Here is a 23,598-nt window from a genome sequence, read left to right as displayed (position 1 = left end):
ATAAATCAATGATGATTCACCCCTGTAAGTTCTGGAATTCAGTGGTTTTTAGAATATTCACAGAATTACATAATTATCACCACTATCTAATCTCAGAATATTTTTATCACCCCAGAAAGAAACTTCATATCCATTAGCCATCTCTCCCCATGCCCCCTCCCCCAAGTCCCTGGTGCCACAGATCTACTTTCTGTCTCTATGGATTTGCCTATTCTGGACAGTCCATACAAGTGGGCTCATAGAAAATGCACCATGACTCTAAGTCTTGGTGCGTGAAACCCTTAGGTCTCCATCCTCTGCTCCTCCCTCTAGGATGCCCACACCCGCCCACTTCTCCTAGGTGGCAACAGCCTCACCACCTGCCCTTGTCCCCGCTCTTGTGTTCCAGCCTTCTCTTGCAAAGCCGGGGAGTTTCTGGACATGAAGGACCAGTCGTGTAAGCCGTGTGCTGAGGGCCGCTACTCCCTTGGCACAGGCATCCGGTTCGATGAGTGGGATGAACTGCCCCATGGCTTTGCCAGCCTCTCAGCCAACATGGAGATCGAGGACAGCACGTTGGAGTCCACCGAAAACTGTACTTCGTGAGTCGCCCCTCTCCCCCTGCCCCATGCCCTCCCCCTTAGCCCCTCACCTCCCTTACCTCCCTGCTCCTCATGCTGGAAGGGGCTGCAGGGAGCACTCCGCAGTCTCCTCTCCTCTTTGGGGTGAGGGCTGGAGCAGGGCCCCCCTGGACTGCTGGATGTGATGCCCACCTCAGCCCAGTCTTACTGACCTAAGCTTACCAGCGACTGATAAGCACTTGTGACAGGTGAAAACCACCAGGAAATAGACATTGATAAGATGGACAAGGGTCATATGGCCCAGTCTGTTCAGGACAAAATCCAATTGAATTCTACCATGGAATTTTGGATCAGCCAAAACACTTCCTTAATTTGATTGCAACACTATGTGCAAAGCCTTGAGTATCTTCCTGGCTTTGGTGTCAACTTCTAAATCTGGTCTCCTAATCCTGAGTTTATGGGGTTGGGGCGATAAAGTAGAACCAGAGCTTTGGTTAGTCATGGCTGAGATGTTCCAAACCCTTTGAGACCCTGGTGACCAGAGAATTCTCCAGCTCAGAAGAGGATCTTTTCAGTAATTAAAACACTCAGCCCAAGGTGCTTACAGAATGGGTGAGCTGTCCTTATCCAATCTTTACATATTTAATTCTAGGATAAGAATTAAATGATGTACCTTGGTTCAGGCACTATTCTAGTTGCTTTGCATACATTATTTTTTCTAATCCTCATGAGAACCCTTGTGAGGGTGAAACAGGTATTATTGTTCCCATTATACAGATTTGGAACTGGAGGCTCAGAGAGGTTAAATGACTTGTCCTTTGTTATCCAGCTTACAACTGGGGAGACTAGAATTCATCCTCAGTCCCAAGCTTTCCACTGCCCCATGCTGCTGCTTTCAAATAACATTTAGTGCGTTCAAGATAATACTTGGGTCTTAGAGAGGAAAAGTTGGGGGGGGGGGGATTGCATGGATGTAAAAGACAATTGTCTGCTACCCTTTGTTAAATATTGACAAAGACTATAGGAGAAAAGTACATGAAAGTTTCTCTTATACCCAAACAATCAAAAGGATAAAAAAGAATTAATTGTATCACACCTGAATTTTTAAAGGTTAGAGCAATGTCTCCCATTCCTATACTTAAATATCTTAAAACACCATTGTCTGAGCCAGGCAGCAGGTCTTTTAACAGTCCAACATTTATGTTACTTTAGAGTTCAGTGTTATGAGTCAAAGGGCTTCCCCAGTGGCTCAATGATAAAGAATAAGTCTGCAGTGCAGGAGACACAAGAAGACACGTTATTCAATCTCTTGGTCGGGAAAATCCCCTGGAGGAGGAAATGGCAACCTGCTCCAGTGTTCTTGCCTGGAAAGTCCCATGGACAGAGGAGCCGGGTGGACTATAGTCCATAGCATCACAGAGTCGGACACGACTGAAGTGACTTAGCACGTATGCATGCAAAGTGGAAATGAGATGATACTTGGGAAGATTTTCAATCTTGGAGAGATTTGGAGTGATTCCTGGCATTAGAAATTAATCAGGACAAATTGTTATTATTAAACATGAAATGATCTTCACTAGGAACAGCTCTGACAAAAGTCAGAATTGTAATGCATTTTGCAAACATAACCCACTTATGGCATCCTTTTAATTATTCATCCACCTTCAGGAGTTATTTATAGCTGATGCCGTGGAGCACATTAGCTTTAAGTGTTGTCTCTTTTAACAAGGAGAAATCAATACCGTTAGGTTAGCTGGGTATCTTCAATGAGCTCAGCTGAGGCATTTTGGATATGTTTTCACTTGAGAATAACACTAACTGTGGAAGAGCTGGAAGTACCATGTTATTCTGACAAACACAGGGGGAAACTGAACTAATCTGAGGTTCCCTTGTCATTGCTCAGTCGCCCAGTCATGTCCGACTCTTTGTGACCCCATGGACTGCAGCCCGCCAGGCTTCCCTGTCCTTCACCATCTCCTGGAGCTTGCTCAGACTCATGCCCATTGAATCGGTGATGAGGATTGGGAACCTTAACTGGTCATTATTAGTCATTGGCGACCAGGGCTGGTCTCAGGCAGAGCAGTGAAATAGCACAGTTGTCTTTGATCACCACCTCTTACATTCATCTGTTTAATGCCCCGAGTCCCTCTCTCATGCCAGATCCATGGCTTGGTGCTGATGACACAGAACGGATCAAATTAAGTTTGGTCTCTGCCCTCACAGCATCGACAAACCAGGCAGGAAGATAAGCAATTCAAGAAGAATTAAAGTGTGATCAGAAGAGATGAGATAAGATGTTCAACCTCATTAATAATCAAGGAAATAAGGTTTAAAGCCCAGGGAGACACTGTGTTCTATCATATCATACTAGCAACAATGTAAAGTCTGACCATTCTAAACGTGGGGAGGATGCAGGAGTTTTCTGCTGGTTCAGTTCAGCTCAGTTCAGTCGCTCAGTCGTGTCCAACTCTGCGACCCCATGAATCACAGCACGCCAGGCCTCCCTGTCCATCACCAACTCCCGGAGTTTACTCAAACTCATGCCCATCGAGTTGGTGATGCCATCCAGCCATCTCATCCTCTGCTGTCCCCTTCTCCTCCTGCCCCCAATCCCTCCCAGCATCAGGGTCTTTTCCAATGAGTCAACTCTTCACATGAGGTGGCCAAAGTATTGGAGTTTCAGCTTCAGCATCAGTCCTTCCAATGAACACCCAGGACTTATCTCCTTTAGGATGGACTGGTTGGATCTCCTTGCAGTCCAAGGGACTCTCAAGAGTCTTTTCCAACACCACAGTTCAAAAGAATCAATTTTTCGGCGCTCAGCTTTCTTCACAGTCCAACTCTCACATCCATACATGACCACTGGAAAAACCATAGCCTTGACTATAGACGGACCTTTGTTGGCAAAGTAATGTCTCTGCTTTTTAAGATGCTATCCAGGTTGGTCATAACTTTCCTTCCAAGGAGTAAGTGTCTTTTCATTTCATGGCTGCAATCACCATCTGCAGTGATTTTGGAACCCCCCAAAAATAAAGTCTGACACTGCTTCCACTGTTTCCCCATCTATTTGCCATGAAGTGATGGGACCAGATGCCATGATCTTAGTTTTCTGAACGTTGAGCTTTAAGCCAACTTCTTCACTCTCCTCTTTCACTTTCATTAAGAGGCTTTTTAGTTCCTCTTCACTTTCTGCCATAAGGGTGGTGTCATCTGCATATCTGAGGTTATTGATATTTCTCCCGGCAATCTTGGTTCCAGCTTGTGCTTCTGCCAGCCCAGCGTGTCTCATGATGTACTCTGCATATAAGTTAAATAAGCAGGGTGACAATATACAGCCTTGACATACTCCTTTTCCTATTTGGAACTAGTCTGTTGTTCCATGTCCAGTTCTAACTGTTGCTTCCTGACCTGCATATAGGTTTCTCAAGAGGTGGGTCAGGTGGTCTGGTATTCCCATCTCTTTCAGAATTTTCCACAGTTTATTGTGTGGGTGTAGTTGATAACAGCTACTCTGGGGCATAACATCACTGTAGCTGGTAAAGTTGGAGGTTCACAAACCCTGTGACCCAATGGTTCTACCCGCCCCCACCCCACCCCCTGGCCAGGCTTTCTACTTAGACACGTGTAGGAGGAGACCATTGCCAGAATGTTCCTAAAAGAGTGTGCACAAAACAAAAAATTGGAAACAACCTAAATGCCTTTCAACAAGTAGTACATAATAAATGTGGGTGAACCATGGAAAGCAATCTTATATACTAATGAAAATGAAAGAAGAGCTTTTATTCATGCGTGAATATCGATGAATCCCATGATCATTATACATGTTGAAGAAAGAAAAGCAAGTTTCAGTATGAGTATGATACCATTTACACAGGTTTAAAAATATACAAAGCAATACCATACCGTATATTGTTGAGAGACACATACACAATTAGTAAAGGGCAGAGAACCACATGGGGCTATTAAGCACCAAATTCCAGAAAAGTGGTTACTTGCAGTGGGGAAAGGCTTGTGTGATGTAGATGGGGTTGAGACTATCTAGGGGAACACGAAGGCTTCTGCTGTGTTGCATTTATTTCTTTTTTTAAATACTCGTTTATTTATTTGGCTGCATTGGGTCTTAGATGCGGCACACAGAATCTTCACTGGGTCATGTGGGATCTTTCATTGTGGCCCACTGACTCTCTAGTTGTGGTGCATGGGCTCCAGAGCTCATGGGCTCAGTAGTTGTGGAGTATGGGCTTAGTTGCTCTGCGGCATGTGGGATCTTAGTTCCCTGACCAGGGATCCAACCCACATCCCGTGCATTGGGAGGTGAATTCTTAACCACTGGACCACCAGAGAAATCCCTATGTTGCATTTCTTAAGCAAGGTGGTGGGTCTTGGATATTTCACATATTTAAATGAAATACAATAGGATTGTGATCATGAGAGGGAAACAGTAAGAGCTGAGTGCACACACAGCACAGGCAGGTCAAGGAGGACTTCTCAGATTAGGTGACATTTATTTTGAGACATAAGCAGGAATTCAATAGGTGGAGAGAGGAGGAAGTTTGTTGAAGAAGAGAACAGTGCAAGGGAAGACCCAGAGGTGAGAGAAAGTTTTGCAGAAGAATTGAAAGAAATTCTGTAGGGCTGAGTATAGAGAGTGGGCGAGGGGTTTGTAAACTATCCTGAGGGCAACAGGGAGCCACAGACTGAGTGCAACTGGGGGCAACACAGCCACAGTGTCAGGCAGGGAAGCGATACGGGCTGATGTTTGTTCTGGAGGCTCCCTCCAGCCACACTGTGGAGAAGGGATTGGAGGAGGCAGGAAATGCTGGGAGGTAGGCTGGGATTGATTCAGAGCTGAAGGGTATATGGGGAGGAAAAGAAAGAGCCCTTGGGTAGGGTAGACAGAATAGAGATACTTAGAAAATAAAATCAACATGCCTTCTCCCTTCCCCCTTCCCATAAAAGCAGTTCCTAGTAGCATCTAAAAGTGGACATTAACAACCCAAACAAACAAAAAACAGATGGATTAGACTGGATAGATTTCTGAGTTCTACTAGATAAAATAACTTTATCTACTTTCTTTGACAACTTTGAATTAGGCAAATCTGGGTTTGAAGCTCAGCCCTGTCACTTGCTGGCTGTGTTATATTGGGCAAGGCACTCAACAAGCCTCAGTTTTATATCCATTAAATGGGGACAAAATTGCACTTCCTCTTACTGATAAAAAGAAATCATGAACACAAAATATGTAGTTCATTAGTTGGGAGATAATAAGCAACCAATAAATGTTATCTACACACACACCCCCCCCCGACTCCTCACCTGCACAATCTTGCCTGCTGTCTATCTTCTGGGTAGTTCTGTATAATGCGGGGGTGCACCTACCTGACTTCCTCTTGGCTACACCTTCAGGCTCCTTGACCTAGAGGTCATTCTTCACTGAGCATTTTCAGGTGTAAGCTTCCGCTTATGAATCACAAGTCTGAAATTCTGCAGAGACCTAGTAGGACATGAGACCTGAGATCGCGCAAGCCCTGGTGGGCTGGTCTCCTGACGGTGAACTTGGCTCCCATTTCCTCACAGGTCCAAGTGGGTTCCTCTGGGAGACTATATCGCCTCCAACACAGACGAGTGCACGGCCACGCTGATGTATGCTGTCAACCTGAAGCAGTCTGGCACTGTTAACTTTGAATACTACTACCCAGACTCCAGCATCATCTTCGAGTTTTTTGTAAGCCCCTGGCTGGGGGGCAGAGGGGCAGGGGGAGGTGGGAAGGTGGGAGGTAAAGACCCTATAAGGCTCATTTACAGAAATCACACACAGTCCCGCTTAGGAGATTTTCACAGTCGTTTTTCCTCTGGAGAGAACTGTGGTCAAAATGAGCTGGAGCTTCAAGAGTTAAAGAAAAGATGGAAGTCAAAGCACCCTGGTGGGGAACAGTACAGTCTGGGAGAGTCCTAGGTGCTTTCCCGTGTTCCAACATGAAAATAGCTCTGAGTTCTGCAAAATGTCTTTAGTGTCAATGTACTGACATCCTGCGTGTGTAACTAGCTCCTGCCCTACTTCAAGACTCATGAGTTCTGACCTGTCTTTCTCCCATAAGAGGGGCCTCGTGGAGGGCTGGTGCTTTGTAGTCTAAGACACTTGTTTCCGTAGAAAGCTGAGACTCTGATCTCAAATTCCTGTTGCCTCAGGTTCAGAATGACCAGTGCCAGCCCAATGCAGATGACTCAAGGTGGATGAAAACCACAGAGAAAGGATGGGAATTTCACAGTGTGAGTATCAGAGCAGCCTTCTCCCTAGAGACCCCAGAAAAGGGGCCAAGGACAAAGGCGTCTTCCTCCCAGTCTGGGCCTCCACCCTTCTCTCTTTGAAGGGTAGGATCCTGACAACATGAGGATGCTGTAGTTTCTCTCCTTGTGAGTTGACATAATACGGATGTAAACTGACTCGTTCCCCTGGCTTGACCCCAAGGACCAGAGCTCTGCAGGTTTAAAGGGCCCAGTTTCCTGGGGCTGGGCATGGATAAACAGAACCAGAGAAGAAAAAGGAGGGAGATTCTGCCTTGCTGTTGTCAGTATCTTCAGGTCCCTTCATTGGTCTCATGGTAGAAATGCTCATGATATATGTGATTGAGGGAGACAAGGCAGAGAACATTGAGAGAGCTGGAGGAGGAGGCTTAGAAGGAGGGAGGAACTGCGCCAAGGGGGCAGAAGGGCAACGCTGAGGAGGCGGAGGGAGAGGAGCAGAACAGGAGCTGCCTTGCAGGCTGCAACAGGAGGGGTCCCCCCAGGAGGCTGATAGAATAGACCAGCAGCATCTGTCTCTGTGAGTGAACTCTTTCCTGTTTGTGGTTTTTAGGTCGAGCTAAATCGAGGCAATAACGTCCTCTACTGGAGAACCACAGCCTTCTCAGTGTGGTCCAAAGTCTCCAAGCCCGTGCTGGTGAGAAACATTGCCATAACAGGTACGGATTGTAGACAGTGGGGTTGGGTCTGACGCTGACTTCTGCAGGGAGGGTGGGGTTAGTCCCCAGGGCCCTCAGTCTCCAGGCTCAATCCTTGCCTTTCTGTGTTGTTCTTCCTCCCCAGGGGTGGCCTACACTTCAGAATGCTTCCCCTGCAAACCTGGCACGTACGCAGACCAGCAGGGCTCCTCTTCCTGCAAACTATGCCCAGCCAACTTTTATTCCAATAAGGGAGAAACTTCCTGCCACCAGTGTGATCCTGACAAATATTCAGGTGAGGGCAGAAAGAGTTTGGTGTTTCAGGAGCGGGGTGGGGAGGTGCGGGTAGGTACCAATATATATATATAGGGATGAACAGGAAGTGGAGCCATCCTTTCGGCCAAGCTGAAGATGATTCTTCTAGAGCCCTTGCTTTCTGAGCCCTGGAAGAGCCTGGCTAATCCACCAATCACTCTTGAAATGAAATCATTCAATAAGTATTTATCAAGCCACTACTATCTGCCAGGCCTTATTCTAGGTGTTTGGAATACATCAGTGAACAAATTAGACAAGGATCCCTGTCTTCATGCTCTTCCCTGGTAGCTCAGTTAGTAAAGTAACTGCCTGCAATGCAGGAGACTTGGGTTTGATTCCTGGGTCAGGAAGAGCCTCTGGAGAAGGGAATGGCAGCCCACTCCAGTATTCTGCAGAGAATTACATGAACAAGAAGCCTGGCAGGCTACAGTCCATGGGGTCGCAAAGAGTTGGACACGAATGAGCGACTAATATTTTCACTTTCTGTGTTCATAGAATTTACATCCTGGAATGTAAATGGAATAAGTAATAACTACAATAACTAAATAATAAATATGTAATAAAGTGTATTATATATTAGACAGCAAAAAGTGCAGGGTACCATAGCAAAATGAAAAAGCAGCTCAGAATTAGAGGAATTAGAAAAGCTAGGGAAAGGGGTTACAATTGTTTTTTGTTTTTTAATAAAACCTTAAATAAGATTATAAATATTATATACAGGAGATAAAGAGATATAAATTTATGTTTTTTAATTTATAACAATCATTATCAGTTAATTTAGAAGAGCCATGAGGTTGTATTGATGCATAAAACATTTTTATAGCAGGAAGCTATGATATTTTATCCATTGAATTCAAAGCATCCACTGAATTTAAAGCAGGCCTTGTCAAGAAATCTAGGGTTCCTTGGAACACAGTTTGAAAAACACTCCTCTAAAGGAAAATAAGAGGACAGTGAATAGCAGCCTATTTCTGCAGTTACTGGATAACTTCCTGAAGCAGCCCAACTTGAGAAATGGAACCTGGCTACTTGAGAGGATCTTGGGAGCAGCAGGGCTCTGGTATAAGATGGGCAATGTCCCCAGAGGGCCCTGTGCTCAGACAATAGCCCAGGGACCAATCTCCAAGGCAGGTTCTGAAACAAACAGGGAGATAAAAAGAGTCCTCTCCCTTCTCCTGCAAATGCTCATAACTACTCCAGTTTTCCTTTTTCACACAGAACTATATACAAATCCAGGCTCCCCTGATGACTCAGTGGTAAAGAACCTGTCTGCAAGGCAGGAGACGCAGGCTTGATCCCTGGCTTGGGAAGATCCCCTGGAGAAGGAAATGGCAACCCACTCTGGTATTCTTGCCTGGGAAATCCCATGGACAGAGGAGCCTGGTGGGCTATTGTCCGTGGGGTGGCAAAAGAGTCAGACACATCTTAGGAACTAAACAACAATATACACAAACCTCGCTCAAGGCCCTCTCTTAAGCAGACCTCCCCCCTATCTTTACACAGACACACCCGCCCTTCACACATGCATTACAGTACATGTTTGCTCAGCCAAGACCAGTCACTGACCTTGTGAACTGCTTATTTCTACACCAATCCTAAAACAAAAGTCCTATTTATCTACTCAGATCTTGCCCAATGAGTATAGTTTTCAGCAACAACAGAGATGTTTAGCTCTTAGGGGAAGTTTTTATCTTTAGGTCTAAACTTCTGTTTTTTCACGTGAATTTCTTGTTTCTCTTCCCTGCTCTGTCAATAGCAGCCTTTGTTAGTCATTTTCTCCAGCTCCCTTTCCAGCCCCGCTGGGGTACAGGATTTGAAGGGCAAGGTGGTTCTAGAAAAAATGCCTACGGGTGTTTTGATCAATGCTATGTAAATAGATGTCTATCCATAGAGCTGTTGTGAAAGTATTACTTTGGGAATTTATATTCTTGCCATCTAGTCTTCTTTTGCCACTGATTTCTCAACCCACCCCTTTGACTGAAAAGTGAGTTTTTACTATGAAGAATATGTTCAACTCAGGGGTACAAAAAGCATTGAATTTCTTGGGGACTTGATTCTTCCAGAACACAGAGTCAGTGGGAGATTTCAAAAATGCAGAGTATGATGAGAGCCTATGGTGAAATGTTCATGAAGGGAGTGACAGGAGACCTGGTGACCAGCTAGTCTTTCATTTGTAAATATATTCCGAGTGCTCACCAGGCTGAGTGCCAGGGCTTGGGCTGGGCTTAGAGCTGGAACCGACCCTCCAGTTTATGTCAAAAGTGGAAACATGGTTAAAAAAACACCAAGTGTAGTAACTCCTCAGTAGGGGAAGTGCTCAGTTAGGAGTGTTGAGTGTAATGTGTGGTGGAAGCAAAAAGGAAGAGTGGTCAGTCCTCTCTGGGGAGGGAGGGAAGGCTGCTAGGTGTGGCCTTGAAAGATAAACTGTTTTGAAAGATGAGTTGGTGATTTGATGGAGGCAGGATGTTCTGGAAGGAGCCCCGGCCAGAAGGCTCAGGGATCCAGGAGTAACTCAGCATCACCGGAGCTTACTTGGAGAGGATTAGCATCGAAGGCTAATAGGTAGGCAGGGAACAGGTTATGGATGAGCCCTTCTGCGGCACTGCTACAGAACTGGGATTTGATCCTATCAGCAGTGGGAGACATTAAAGAATTTAAAACTGGAGAATGACATAATGTGGCTTGTACTTTTGAAGTCCATTCTGGTTGCCATTTGGAAAAGGTATGAGGGAAGGAAGAGCTGGAGACAGAGACCACAATCAGATTTCTTTCAGCAGGCACCACGGTCCATATCCAGGGCCTGGACTAAGGAGGAGCGGATGGGGTTGGAGATGGAAAGTGTCTTTGTTACTGATAGCTTAAATTTCATTATTAGGGTTAACTCCTTTGTGTTATGTTTAATACAAGGGACTCATTTTCTAGTAGAATAGCATAGTGTTTCAGAGCATGGGCTCCAAGAACAAAATCATTACAGGTCAAATCCCTGCTCCACCACCTGCTAGCTGTGTCACCTTGGGCAAGTCACTTGTCTATGCCTCAGTTTTCTCACCTCTAGAATGGGAATGATAATAATTGTATCTGCTCATAGTGTCATTGTGTGGATTGATGAAAACAAAGAATTTAGAACAGTGTCTGGCATGTAGTAAGAACTAGTTTTATTTATTCATTTGCATTAAGGCCTGTCCCAGCAGTCTTCTTCTAGTGTGACAACACTCTGGGTATAGGTAACAATAATAAGTTACTGGTACAGTACTTTACAGTTTACAAAACTATCTCATTTATTACTCACAGCACAGTGCAGGAATGATTTCCTCATTTCCAAATGAATAAACAGAAGCTCAGAGAGGTTCCCTGGTGGCTCAGTGGTAGAGAACCTCCCTGCCAATTCAGGAAACTCAGGTTTGATCCCTGGGTCAGAAGATCCTCTGGAGAAAGAAATGGCAACCTGTTCCACTATTCTTGCCTAGAAAATCCCATGGACAGAGGAGCCTGGCAGGCTATAGTCCATGGGGTCACAAAGAGTCAAACATGACTTAGCAACTAAATAACAATATAGAGGTTAGGGATTTGCCCAGAGTCTGTGCTGGGGTCACAGCTGAGTTTTGTGTTCATTAGGTATTTAAATGGTCAGGGGAAATGTTTTCTTTGGATAAAAAGTATGAGAATGAGAAGGTTGTACTTCCGGAGGTGGGAAGAAGATGCAAAAAGAGCAGGTGGAGCCCCCCAAATAAACTTTATCTTCATACAGTTTTGCCCAGGGCCAATCCTACAGGAATCATTTTTCCATTTTCTCACCAAACATCTAGGCCAATCTTTCAAACTTGACCAGTCCCCAGTTTTCACACCTCGATGAAACCTGAGCTAGGAAAGTGAGGTCTGGTTCAGCATTTGGGTTAATCATTTATTAAAACCAGTCTAGCAGTTGTCAGTGTGTAAACAGCTGGACCATTTTTTGCTGAAACCCGGAGCTGGGGTGTCAGTTTGAATAAATATTTGACAAGCAGAGAAAGGTGCTTATGTGGAACATACTTTCTAACATGTAACTTGCAATTTGCTAAATCTAATATGCAAGGTCCTGGGAATTGATTTGTTTTCAGCATCTCCCCCCAAATCTCTCCTGGCTGGGTCTGTCAAAACGAGGGGTCCCTGGATCCCCTTATATTGAAATAGGCCCTCGCTTATTAACCGAATAAATAAGCTCAGAAGACCCCAGCTGCTTCTTAGCCAGTAGTTTCTTCTCACCCAGGACAACAAGATGGGGATAGAAGAGGCCCCAGTGCAGACCAACAACATGGTAATAGGAGATTCTCAGATCTAGCAACTCATTTGTTGCCTTGGGAAGAAAGGACCAGTTGAGACATAAGCCTTAACTGGAAGAGAAGGGAAACTTTAATCCTTATTAAAAGTGCCATGACGGTAACCAAATAAAAAGATTTCTTATAAATCCAGGTGATAATAGTTACCAGCATTTAGCAAGTTCCTACTTAGAATGTGTCAGGTATGTGCTGATTCCAGCAGGGCAGATGTTACTCTTCTTGCTGCACAGGTTGACAGCACAAAGGCTCAGAGAGGGTAAGTAACTTGCCAGGAGTGACACAGCTCCTAAGTGATTAAGCATGATCCAAATCCAGATCTGTCTGACTTAGAAATCTCATTCCATTCTACTGAAATGTCCATCAAGCAACATATAGAGAGAAGGTCTCACCATTGTCACCTGCTTACCTACAGGCAACACAGCAGTCATACCAGGAACAGTAGCAGTCAGAACAGCATTGTCCTGGCACGCTATAAGGCAGTGGTTTTCACTCTGGAGAAAGTGAATTCCCTGGAAATTTTTTTAAAATTGTATGAATTAGGTATATTTTTCAGGATACAGGAAATGGTTCTTTTTTTTCAAACTCTCAAAAGGATTTGTAATTTTAAAAAGGTAAAATCCATTGATTTAAAGAGGAATCCAGGGACTTCTCTGGTAGTCGGGTGTCTAAGACTCTGTGCTTGATATGCAGGGGGCCTGGGTTCAATCCCTGGTCAGGGAACTAGATCCCACATGCCACAACTAAAGATCCTGCATGCCGCAGCTAAGACCTGGCACAACCAAATAAATAATCAATATTTTAAGATAAAATAAAGTTTACCATCACCATTTAAAAAATAAAGAGGGATTCATTGAAACAGTTGTTTCTATCCAGGGGTTCATAGGGTTAAAGCAGAACCAACCTAGATATAAGAACACAAGAAAGGAAAGTAAATAAAATGATAGTTCATAACATTTTTCATTAAGTCCTGTTCAAGGCTTAAAGAGAGTGCTGTGAATACTGTGGGTGCAGAAAGTGGAAAGAGTGGATTAAACCATCACTTTATTTGTGTAGGATGGCTGAATGGAGAAGAGGAAATGCAGCAGTGGGAGGCCTTCATTCTAGGCACATATTAAGAGAAAATTCAGAGGCACTGTCCTAAGCTTTCCTATGTTTTGCTTCAACCCTTTAGGAGTAGGAAAACCACCCACACAGTCAGGGTTCTGAGGCACCTGGAAGATGGCAGGTTCCAGGGAATTGGGCTGGTGGTAAGGAATCAGTAGATGCTTCTTCCAGCCACCTTCCCCTCAATGGTCCTCTGGCCAGCCCACCTCCTCTGCCCTGCTCCACAGTGTGGCCTCAGGGGTTTCTCATCAGCATCAGGGTGGGAAGCAAAGTGGGCATCTGAACAGGTCTTCAGGGACTGGAAATGAAGCCACTCGGGCAAAGGGAAGGTGTGTGTGCAGCACTGTCTACTTTCTGCAATATCTGTGCTGTGCTTCACCCCAGGGTCTGGGGTGTTATAGCATCGTGTGCAAGTGATCGAGAGCTCTGCTTTCTTCACTTCAAATATTTGTCCTTGCTTCTGCCATTTAGAGAAAGGATCCTCCACCTGCAAACCACGGCCAGCCTGCACAGATAAAGATTACTTCTACACTCACACGGCCTGTGATGCCAAAGGAGAGGTGGGTAGCACAGTCTTGGGACCCCTTTGCCTGCCCCTTAGGCTTTGCCAGATTTGCAGCTCCAGTGGTCAGTGAAGCTGTCACCTGAGAAAACCCCCCAGACCTTTGCAGTGACCCCGGGGCCAGTGGGGAGGCAAAATGAGATGACCCCACTCATTTTCAGGTCAGAAACTGTTTTTGCTACATTTGTTCCACTGCTCACTCACATATGTTCTGCTTTTTTAAAACTGCTTTCATTTTCTTTTGCTTGGTTTCTTCCATTCGCTTCGCTCCCTGGGCAATGACTGCCTGTCTGTACATACTTATTTCTTCTTTCTCATCAGACTTGTCCCCTCAGTGCTGCTCTTGTAGGCCGGCATAGGGGGTGATTCCTGCTTCCTGGCTCACGGGAGAACGGCCTGATTTATTCTGTCTCTGCCCGTTTCCTCTCCCCCGCAGGCTTTCTGCCTCAGAAAGACTTTGCTTTGTAGTCTGCTCCACCACTGAGTCAGCGGGCATTTTTGAGTATCAGCTGTTGCTCTGTACTCCAGTCAGGGAACCCAAGATGAATCAGACGGGCTTCTGCCCTGAGGAAGAGAGGATAAAGATGGTGGGGAGGAGAAAGCTGACCGGGAAGAGGAAGATGGTGGGGAGGAGAAAGATGGGCCTGCCTGTGTGCAGGGCACTGGGGGAACCCAGAAGAGGAGTGACCGGGTTGGAGGGTGGGCCGGGGCAGGTCTTCCAGAGGAGGCCACTAGTTCCTGCGTACAGCCAGGTCCTGTGCTGCGAGCTAGGTATGCAGCAGTTCACAGCGCCGAGGAAACATCCACTCTCGTGGCACTGAATTCCTCTCGGGGAGCGAGTGAAGGGAGAGACAACAGATAAACAATAAAGAGATAAACAATCCCTCGTTTTTGGATTACCTTCCCATTTAGGTCATCACAGAGCACTGAGTGGAGTTTCTTGGGCTATACCGTATGTTTTCATTAGTGATCTATTTTATACACAGTATCAATAGTATGCATATGTAAATCCCAAACTTCCAGTTCTTCCCACCCTCTGTTTCCCCCTTGGTATGCATACACTTGTTCTCTACTTCTCTACATCTCCGTCTCTATTTCTGCTTAGAGAGGGTAAGAATGACCTCTCTGAGCAGAGACCTCAGTCAGGTGGAGAAGAGCCAGAGTGCTCCCCAGGCAGGGAACGCAGCAGGTGTGGAGGAGGCAGGCAGGTGCCTGGAAGTGAGCAGGGATGGCTCAAGGGCACAAGTGGTGGGATCGGCCTTAGATCAGCAATTCTGGATGAACTGTCCTGTCTGTATCCCTAAACTAGAACCTCCCGAGAAGACAGGAGTAGGGAATTCTGTGTCATTCAGCACTAAGCATGTGCTTGCTATTAGGATGCATACATGTTTGCTGGCTGGACGGCTGGCTGAATTCTCTTTCTGCTAATGAAGCGTGGGATGAAGTCCGGTCCTTAATGGCAATTGTTCTTATAGTTATCTCTTACTGCCCGCGTACTGACTGGCCCCATTCTCATTTTTTGAGCAAAATCCCCTTCCCCAGCAGCCAAGCGAAATGATTAATCCTATCCGTTGTACCTTAGCCCCAGTTCTAAAGTGTCTGGTGTTCTTCATGACCTTGTAAGGAATTACTGTCATTTTCTTGGTCTCAGCTGACCCACTAATTAAGACAATCTTGCTCCTCTTCTCCCCTCAGGATATAGCATGTGGCCGATTGTGGCTGTCTTTGCTTCCTTCTGCCCCATTCTTTTCCCTCCTGGTTCAGGCCAAGGGCTTCTGGATCCATAATGTGCTCTGATGCTTGCAAGCCTGGGTATCTGCCATCCCCTGATCACCTTGGAGGCCTATAGATGAGTGGGACCAGAGCCGGTGCTCCCACCTTGCAGCCCAGCCACAGCACGGCTCAGAGAAAAGCCCTGGAGTAGACATGGTCACCAGGAGTGTCTTATGGAAGTGTCAGCCCTCGGGCCCATGCTGGTTCTACTCAGTCTCCGAATTTCACTTTGTCTTTTAAGCTATATTTTAAAATCAAAGGATTCCTGCAATTGCCTTTATGGCCTTTGCTGTGCCTCAGTGGTTTCTCAGGGACTGGGATCGCTGATCCATTGGGGCTGCTGAGTGTGCTGCTCCAGGAGGTGGCCCAAGTCAGTCCAGTGGCTCCTCAGACCCTTCTCTCTATAAGACTCAAGGAGATGAGCTGGGTGAGGTAAGGTTAGGTCACTAGTCCAGGTCTCTGGTCACTGACTGCTCTTTACACAAAGAAAGGCTGAGCTGAGCAGGGGCACAGTTGTCTGGCTCATCTTCAACAAAGGCAACGTGAGGCCCTTTCAAGACATTGTCAAGACCTTATCCTGAATAAAATGGACTGATGCCTTGTTCACCCACCTTCTTACATGTTTGGTATGCTACATAGCGCGTTTGCATCATCACCTCAATGCAATCCTTTTATCTCTTGCCCAAGGACCACACAGGAAGCCTGCCATTGCCCAACCTCACCCCTGACTCACCAGGGGCCTCCTGCAGTTCATCTGCTCTTCTCTAGCCAATGCCTCCATCAAAAGATGGTCCTAGTAAGTGACAGATACAGTGCTTCTCTTGTTCACTGACTTGAAGGCTGATCAGTTCTCTTGCCTTTTTCCCTCAGGTTATTTGAAATATAATTGACACATATCATTGTGGAAGTTTAAGGTGTACGAGTTGATTTGATACACTTACATATTGCAAGATGATAACCAACATAGAGCTAGCTAACTACCATCAGGGCACATAATTACCATGTCTTTTTTGTGGTGAGAGTGTTTAATATCTACTCTCTTAATAGCTCTCAAGTATATAATACAGCATTATTAACTCTAATCACCATGCTAACTCTAATCACCTGTACCTTAGATCCCCAGAATTTTTTGATCTTATAACTGGAAGTTTGTACTCTTTAACCAGCCTCATTGCTCTTGCCTTTATGTCCCGGAGAACACAGGGTTCATACCCCCATGGGGGATTGTTATTATGGTGCCCTTGCTAGGGTACTTTACCGATGGCTCAAGCGGTAAAGAATCTGCCTGCAATGCAGGAGACTTGGGTTCAATCCCTGGGTCAGGAAAATCCTGTAGAGAAGGAAATGGCAACCCACTGCAGTATTCTTGCCTGGCAAATCCCACAGACAGAGGAGCCTGGTGGGCTACAGTCCATGGAGTCACAAAGAGTTGGACATGACTGAGCACGCATGCAATGCAATGCGTGACAGTGCTAGACAGTGAGCTAGCTCCCTGAGGGCACGGGCCATGTCATTCATCTCTGAGTCACATGTTTATATTAGACTTTCTATAGATGTCTACTGAATAAGTGAAAAAGCAAAGAAAATACTTAGAAGACAAATTGGAACACCTCAGCCGTCCTCTATTCCCCCAGGGGTTACCTAAGCCACTTCCACTCCATGCCTTTTTGTGTTCTGGGATTTTCACCAGCTGCTTTTCCTGTGACATTTTAGTATTAATAATAAGATTCTACACCGGAATGAGGGCTTTCTCTGGAGGAAACTGGTCCCCTCTTCCCATCCAACACACAGGCCTATCTCTCTTCATCCCAGTCCATTCATTTAGCAGATATTCACTGAGCATGACCACGTGCCAGGCACTAAGCAATGTGCCTGGGATACACTGGTGACCCAAACCAAGTTCCCCACCCTGCTGGAGCTTTCATTAGAGCCCAGAGTGCCCCCATCCTCAAGGTAACTTCCTGAAGATGTGCTAATGCCTCACAGCAGGCTGTGTCGGGCTCTGTTTCTGCAGACGCAGCTCATGTACAAGTGGGCCCAGCCAAAAATCTGCAGCGAGGATCTGGAGGGCGCAGTGAAGCTGCCCGCCTCTGGCTTGAAGACCCACTGCCCACCCTGCAACCCAGGCTTCTTCAAGACCAACAGTAGCACCTGCGAGGCCTGCCCTTACGGCTCTTACTCCAACGGCTCCGGTAACCCCCTCCCATCCCGCTCCCTGCCTCACTCCATTCCCAGCCACACACAGGGGTGGGCCACATGGGCACTCAGCATGTCAACTGAACTCACACCATGTCCTTCCAAGGGAGGCAGTAAGGGCCAGGCCACCTCTGAGGACCACATTCAGAAGAGTGGTCAGCACGGGCCCTGTTTGTGGGTCCACCTGCGAACTGCCTTCCTCCCTCCTCATTCCAACTGCGAATGTGACTCAGGCTGAAGGGGCACACTCCTCACAGCAGAGGCTTCCAGCATGTGGCAGGGATGGTAGCTAGAAGGTTTGGGAAGCTGGGATGGCCACCTTGTAACAATCAGAATTTAAAGGAGAGGAACTGGGGGATCTATACCTATTAATGTGAAGGCATTTGCTGATGACAATGTGACAAATAATATGAACTATATGTATTAGACTAGAAGATACACTTAAGCTTTGAAATTAATAATTTGATGGGCAAGTAGGGTACTGGAATATGGAATGAAGGGTCAGCCTTTACATCCCAAGTTTGTTAAACTCATTGTCAGAATGTTTTCGAGTTAGCTGGCTGTTAACTGTACTCAGCAACACCTTTGTGGGGCTGCCCACCACTGTTGGCACTTGTCTATGCAACAACAGCTCCAGTCAGGGTGGCTGCAGCCTTCCTGCTGAATGCGTGGATCTTGTGGCTCCCCCAGATTGTAGCCACTGCCCAGCAGGGACCGAACCTGCCGTGGGATTTGAATACAAATGGTGGAACACGCTGCCCACGAACATGGAGACTACCGTCCTCAGCGGGATCAACTTTGAGTACAAGGGCATGACAGGTAAGTACCTCCCCCGACCATGAGCTCTCAGCTAGCTGCCCTGCCAAAGGGGTTCTTCCTAGCTCAGAGTTCTTCATAACAGTGATGCCTAGAGAAAAATGAGCTGATCATGCTCATACTCCCTTGAATGCTCCACTCCCCAGGGACAAAGAACATATATTCTGCAAACTTTAGCTTTAGAGACAGAACTAGAAACAATACACACACTGCAGAGGTCTTGCTCTGAGAGTTTCGAAGTTTTTGACCAAAGCAGCCTGAGAAGTAACATGGCTTGTGTTGGATGATGGTTCTGGATGCCTCAAAGGATGGTGCTGTTTCTCTTCCAGAGTGTCATCTGGGTGCACATCTGCCCTGCACCTGAGACCACTGGGCATTAACTCATATCCTTCTCCTTTTCCAGGCTGGGAGGTGGCGAGTGATCACATTTATTCAGCAGTTGGAGCTTCAGACAATGACTTCATGATCCTCACCCTGGTCGTGCCAGGATTCAGGTGAGGAACACAAAACTAAGGGGAAACCACACCCCCCTTGGCCACATCCAAGTCCCACACATCTTGGAGTGTTGCAGATGAGAGGGCTCTGGTGTGCAGAAGTGTCAGGCCAGAACAGAGAACGGGACTTCCTGAGGGTCTCTGAGACTTCCTGGGTTAAGACTCTGTGTTTCCAGTGCAGGGGATACAGGTTCAGTTCCCTGGTTGGGGAACTAAGATCCCACATGCTGTAAGGTCCAGCCAAAATTAATAAACAAATAAAAATTTTAAAAAATTAAAGAAAAAAAAACAGTCTAAAAAACAAGAAAAGAACAGAGGAGACCACAGTAATGGTCTGATAAAGTTAACCTGAATGCTGACACGTTCTTAGTTGCTGCCCACATTGATTACCTACTGTTCTCCCATCCCATCTAGCTTTTCCTACCATTTGGCCCCATTCTATTCAAATTCTTCCTCCTCAAAGTATCAGATAAGATTTTAAAACCTGTAAAAAATAGGGCCAGAAGTGCCCATAGATAGTTCATCTTTCAATGGGACAAGAAGATTGGTTTTATTTATTTATTTTTGGCTGCATTGGGTCTTAGTTGTGGCACGTGGGCTCTCTCATTGTGGTGCACAGACTCTCTGGTTGCGGCGCCTGGGCTTGAGTAGTTGCAGCATGTGGGCTCAGTTGCTCCACAATATGTGGGATCTTAGTTCCCAAAGGTTGGACTGTGTCCCTGTATCGCAAGGTGGCTTCTTAACCACTGGACCACCAGTGAAGTCCCTGGGAGGGATTGCTCTTGTTGTTATATTTATCCCCATCTCCCAACAACACTTAGGATAACAAGCAGTTTGTTTGCCATTAAAAAAGCCACTACAGGCAGAGTGGTCCAGTATAAGGAAAACTAGACTAAAAGACAGGGCGCTTGAATTTTGCCACTTACTGGCCTGGTGAGCTTGGGGAAGCCACTGTGCCCCTTTAGGCTTTGGGCTCCTTGTCTGTAAAACAAAGGGATTGACAGTCTGTGGTTTTGGCCTAACTTCAAATGGAGATGATTCTTCCAGCCCATCAGTTCACACCACTGAGTGGACAGTAGCTGGGAACTGGAGGTCCTCAGAAGTCAATCACGTGCCCAGAGCCAAAGAGAAAGCCACAAATGGGTTTTCAAAGCCCAGGTGAACTCTTCTGCCTGCATGTGCTTTAAAGATGAGGGGGAACCCCTGAATCAGCATCCCTATTGCCAATCTGGCTTCTCCATTCCCTCCTTCAAGCTCCCTCCTTCCATCCCAGGCACAGTGCTCAGCCACAGTACTTGCTCGAAAGGTATTAGGTTCCCTTCCCTTCATTTACATTACTCAGAGCTGAACAGCTATATCTTATGTTTCTGAGGGAAGCAAATTTCTTAGACTCTTGGGAGATAACACTCACCAAACTACTTTTCAATTTGCAAATATGATGATAGTAGTAAAGCATTTTCTAACCCTACTCGCCCCACCCTGCCATCCCCACCTATCAGACATGGCTCTCTCTTTGCCCAAAGAAGGACCAGGCTGAGAACTTTGCTAAAAAAGCTATGAATTGAAGTACCTGCTCATTTGACCAGGGCAAAACCCCCATAGTTCAGGTGGAGATGGGGAGGGGGTTTGAACTGCTGAGTGAGTGTAGACAATTGATGTCTTATGCTAGTGGTCCTTCTTCAACTTTAACATGCACATGGATCACCTGGGGATCATATTAGGCTGCAGATTCTAATTCAATGGGACTGGAGCCCGCACTCTGCTAGCAAGGCTATTCAGCATTTTAGAAAGTACTTCCGCATCTGTTATGCCTTTGGATCACACCACAATGATGGGCTTCCCAATGGCACTAGTGGTAAAGAACCCACCTGCCAATGCAGGAAATGCAAGAGACATTCAATCCCTGGTTTGGGAAGATCCCCTGAAGGAGGGCATGGCAACCCATTCCAGTATCTTGCCAAGAGAATCCCATGGACAGAGGAGCCTGGTAGGCTACAGTCCATAGGGTCACTAAGAGTCAGACATGAGTGAAGCGACTTAGCACGCATAATGATGGGAGGTAAATAAGAAAGATATTATCACCTTTTTACAGATAAGAAAGGTACAGTTTAGCTAGATCAAGGTCAGACAGCTAGGATGATAGAATTGGATTTAGTTCATGTTCTTTCCAACATACTCAGAACTTAATCCTGTCCCCCAGCAGACCCTTTGCTGCCATCTGATCTCTTCACTAAGCACTGTCTGGCCCCTGGAACCGACTTTTGATTTCTGCCCCACAGACCTCCACAGTCAGTGATGGCAGACACAGAGAACAAAGAGGTGGCCAGAATCACGTTTGTCTTTGAGACCATCTGTTCTGTGAACTGCGAGCTCTACTTCATGGTGGTATGTTTTCCTTCCTTTGTCCGCCTTGGGGCTTCCGGGAAGGTTGGCCCCTCTGCCCTGTTGGTGCATCAACATAACTGACACCGCTGCTTACAGTGATTTTGCAGACAAGGAGCCCAACTATTTGTCAGGGACTGCACCATTTAACATGGGTCTAGCCCACTGTGATGGCCCCCAGGATGGCAGCGGTATGGGCACCCTCTCCCCACAGTTGCCCAGCCATCACGCCTTCTTCATTTGTCTGTCTTGGGTTCAGGGTGTGAATTCTAGGACCAACAGTCCTGTGGAGACGTGGAAAGGTTCCAAAGGCAAACAGTCCTATACCTACATCATCGAGGAGAACGCTACCATGAGCTTCACCTGGGCCTTCCAGAGGACAACTTTCCATGAGACAGTAAGCTCCTCCCCTTCCTCAGATGCTCCGCGCCCAGAGAGACCTCCTAACCTGGAAGGATTCCTACCTTAGCTTAAGTATGCGGTTGAGCTTCAGAATCCAGTGATTAGAAGACTTGTAAGGACTCAAGCAGAGAACTGCCTATGCCAGCCCCTGAGGAGCATCCAGCCTTGTCCAAATGACCCTGGAAACTCCTAAAATTACCTGTCCCTCCTCAGGAGACCTGTCCTGAGGACATATGTGGTACCTGACCTGGTGTACCCTGTTCAGTCTTGTTCTTGCTTTAATAATAATAACTCTGGTTTTATCATCTTAACTCTAAGTAATGTAAGTTCACTGGAAGAAAACTTAGAAATAAGCAAAAAGAAGAAAACCACCCATAATCCTACTGCCCAGAGATAACCCAGTTACCATATGGAGTATCTTCTATATAGTCTTTATTTCTCTATAAATACTTTTTTTCTTTTATAAGGGGAAAAATCTGCTTTTTGAAAAATATGAATACCTACTACATGTTTCCCCATGGTACTGAATATTTTTATACATCATCTAAATTGTTCAGTCCTTACTTTAAAATGACAAAAAATGCACGTTAAAAGATACTGTTAGGTGAGTAGAAAGAACAGGGTACTTCTAAAGATTTTTCTCAAGTATCACAGGATAAAAAAGATTAAGTCATACTCTGTTATTTCCAGAGCACTCAGTTGCTACCTCTCAGGCCGAGGCAGGCCAAGCTCACTCTCCCCTTTTGTCTTTGTTTCCAGGGAAGAAAGTACACCAATGATGTCGCCAAGATCTACTCCATCAACGTCACCAATGTCATGGACGGGGTGGCTTCCTACTGCCGTCCGTGTGCCCTAGAAGCCTCTGACATGGGCTCCTCCTGCACCTCTTGTCCTGCTGGCTACTATATTGATCGGGATTCAGGAACCTGCCACTCCTGTCCCCCTAACACGATCCTGAAAGCCCACCAGCCTTATGGCGCCCAGGCCTGCATGCCCTGTGGTCCAGGGACCAAGAGCAACAAGGTGCCAGTAGTTGGCTAAGCATCCTAACTTTGCGTCTCTGAATGGGCCAGCTCAGATGGTGCCAGGTCCTGGGTGGTGTTCTTAAAGGGCTGATACCCAAGCACTCCCCCTAGTACATTCCCAGGTTAGAGTCCTAGAGGAAACCCATCCAGGGTGTGACCATAGAAGGAGAGTTCTCAGCTTGTACTGGTTGGTTTTCAGGGTCTGGGTCTCAGTCAGCGACAAGTCTCATCTTCAGGTGATGGGTAATGGAGATCTGTGGCCCTCTGGTCCAGTGGGTTATTTGGCATCTGTGCAGAGACCCAAAGGGAAGCAGTAATGGGACTTGTGGCTCAAATTCAGCCTACTTCTTTCCAGCTTGTTATCAAAGGAATTTGCTCCCCCGCTCTTGGGAATGGTAACCCACCTTTGCTGGGTCATTGCTGTCTCCTCTTCCAGTGCTGTTGCCCCAGGCATTTTCTGAATCTGAGAAAGTGAATCCTGTGACCAGAAGTTCTTAGTTATTCATTAATGCTTTTCAATGAACTTGTATTTTACTGATCACAACCCAGTGGCTACACACTTGTAAGACACCACGCAGTCTGCAGACATTGCTCAGTTCAGCTGTGCAGTAAGCGCGGCAGTCCTGCAGATCCCTGGCCACCTCACTGGGACTCCCTGGACTCTTGCCACAAACTTCCTGCCCCCAGCCTCTTCTGCTGTAAAGGGAGGGAT

General features: G+C 46.3%; 1 protein-coding gene across 5 annotated transcripts in view; it reads left to right on the top strand.

The window, feature by feature from the left end:
* ELAPOR1 (endosome-lysosome associated apoptosis and autophagy regulator 1) overlaps positions 1 to 23,598 on the top strand; it is a 73,029-nt gene that overhangs the window by 38,678 nt on the left and 10,753 nt on the right. For all 5 annotated transcript variants that reach the window (XM_061121237.1, XM_061121238.1, XM_061121239.1 and 2 more), the window contains 12 exons: positions 389 to 581; positions 6,138 to 6,285; positions 6,750 to 6,830; positions 7,417 to 7,522; positions 7,647 to 7,796; positions 13,708 to 13,796; positions 17,586 to 17,763; positions 18,458 to 18,586; positions 18,987 to 19,077; positions 21,357 to 21,462; positions 21,719 to 21,856; positions 22,621 to 22,884. In XM_061121237.1, coding sequence (XP_060977220.1) covers positions 389 to 581; positions 6,138 to 6,285; positions 6,750 to 6,830; positions 7,417 to 7,522; positions 7,647 to 7,796; positions 13,708 to 13,796; positions 17,586 to 17,763; positions 18,458 to 18,586; positions 18,987 to 19,077; positions 21,357 to 21,462; positions 21,719 to 21,856; positions 22,621 to 22,884 — 1,673 coding nt within the window. The remainder of the gene's footprint in view (positions 1 to 388; positions 582 to 6,137; positions 6,286 to 6,749; positions 6,831 to 7,416; positions 7,523 to 7,646; positions 7,797 to 13,707; positions 13,797 to 17,585; positions 17,764 to 18,457; positions 18,587 to 18,986; positions 19,078 to 21,356; positions 21,463 to 21,718; positions 21,857 to 22,620; positions 22,885 to 23,598) is intronic.

The sequence above is a fragment of the Dama dama genome, chromosome 20, assembly GCF_033118175.1.
Source record: "Dama dama isolate Ldn47 chromosome 20, ASM3311817v1, whole genome shotgun sequence".
NCBI lineage: Eukaryota > Metazoa > Chordata > Mammalia > Artiodactyla > Cervidae > Dama > Dama dama.
Note: the sequence above shows the minus strand (reverse complement) of the source record. Positions and strands in the feature narration are given on the sequence as shown.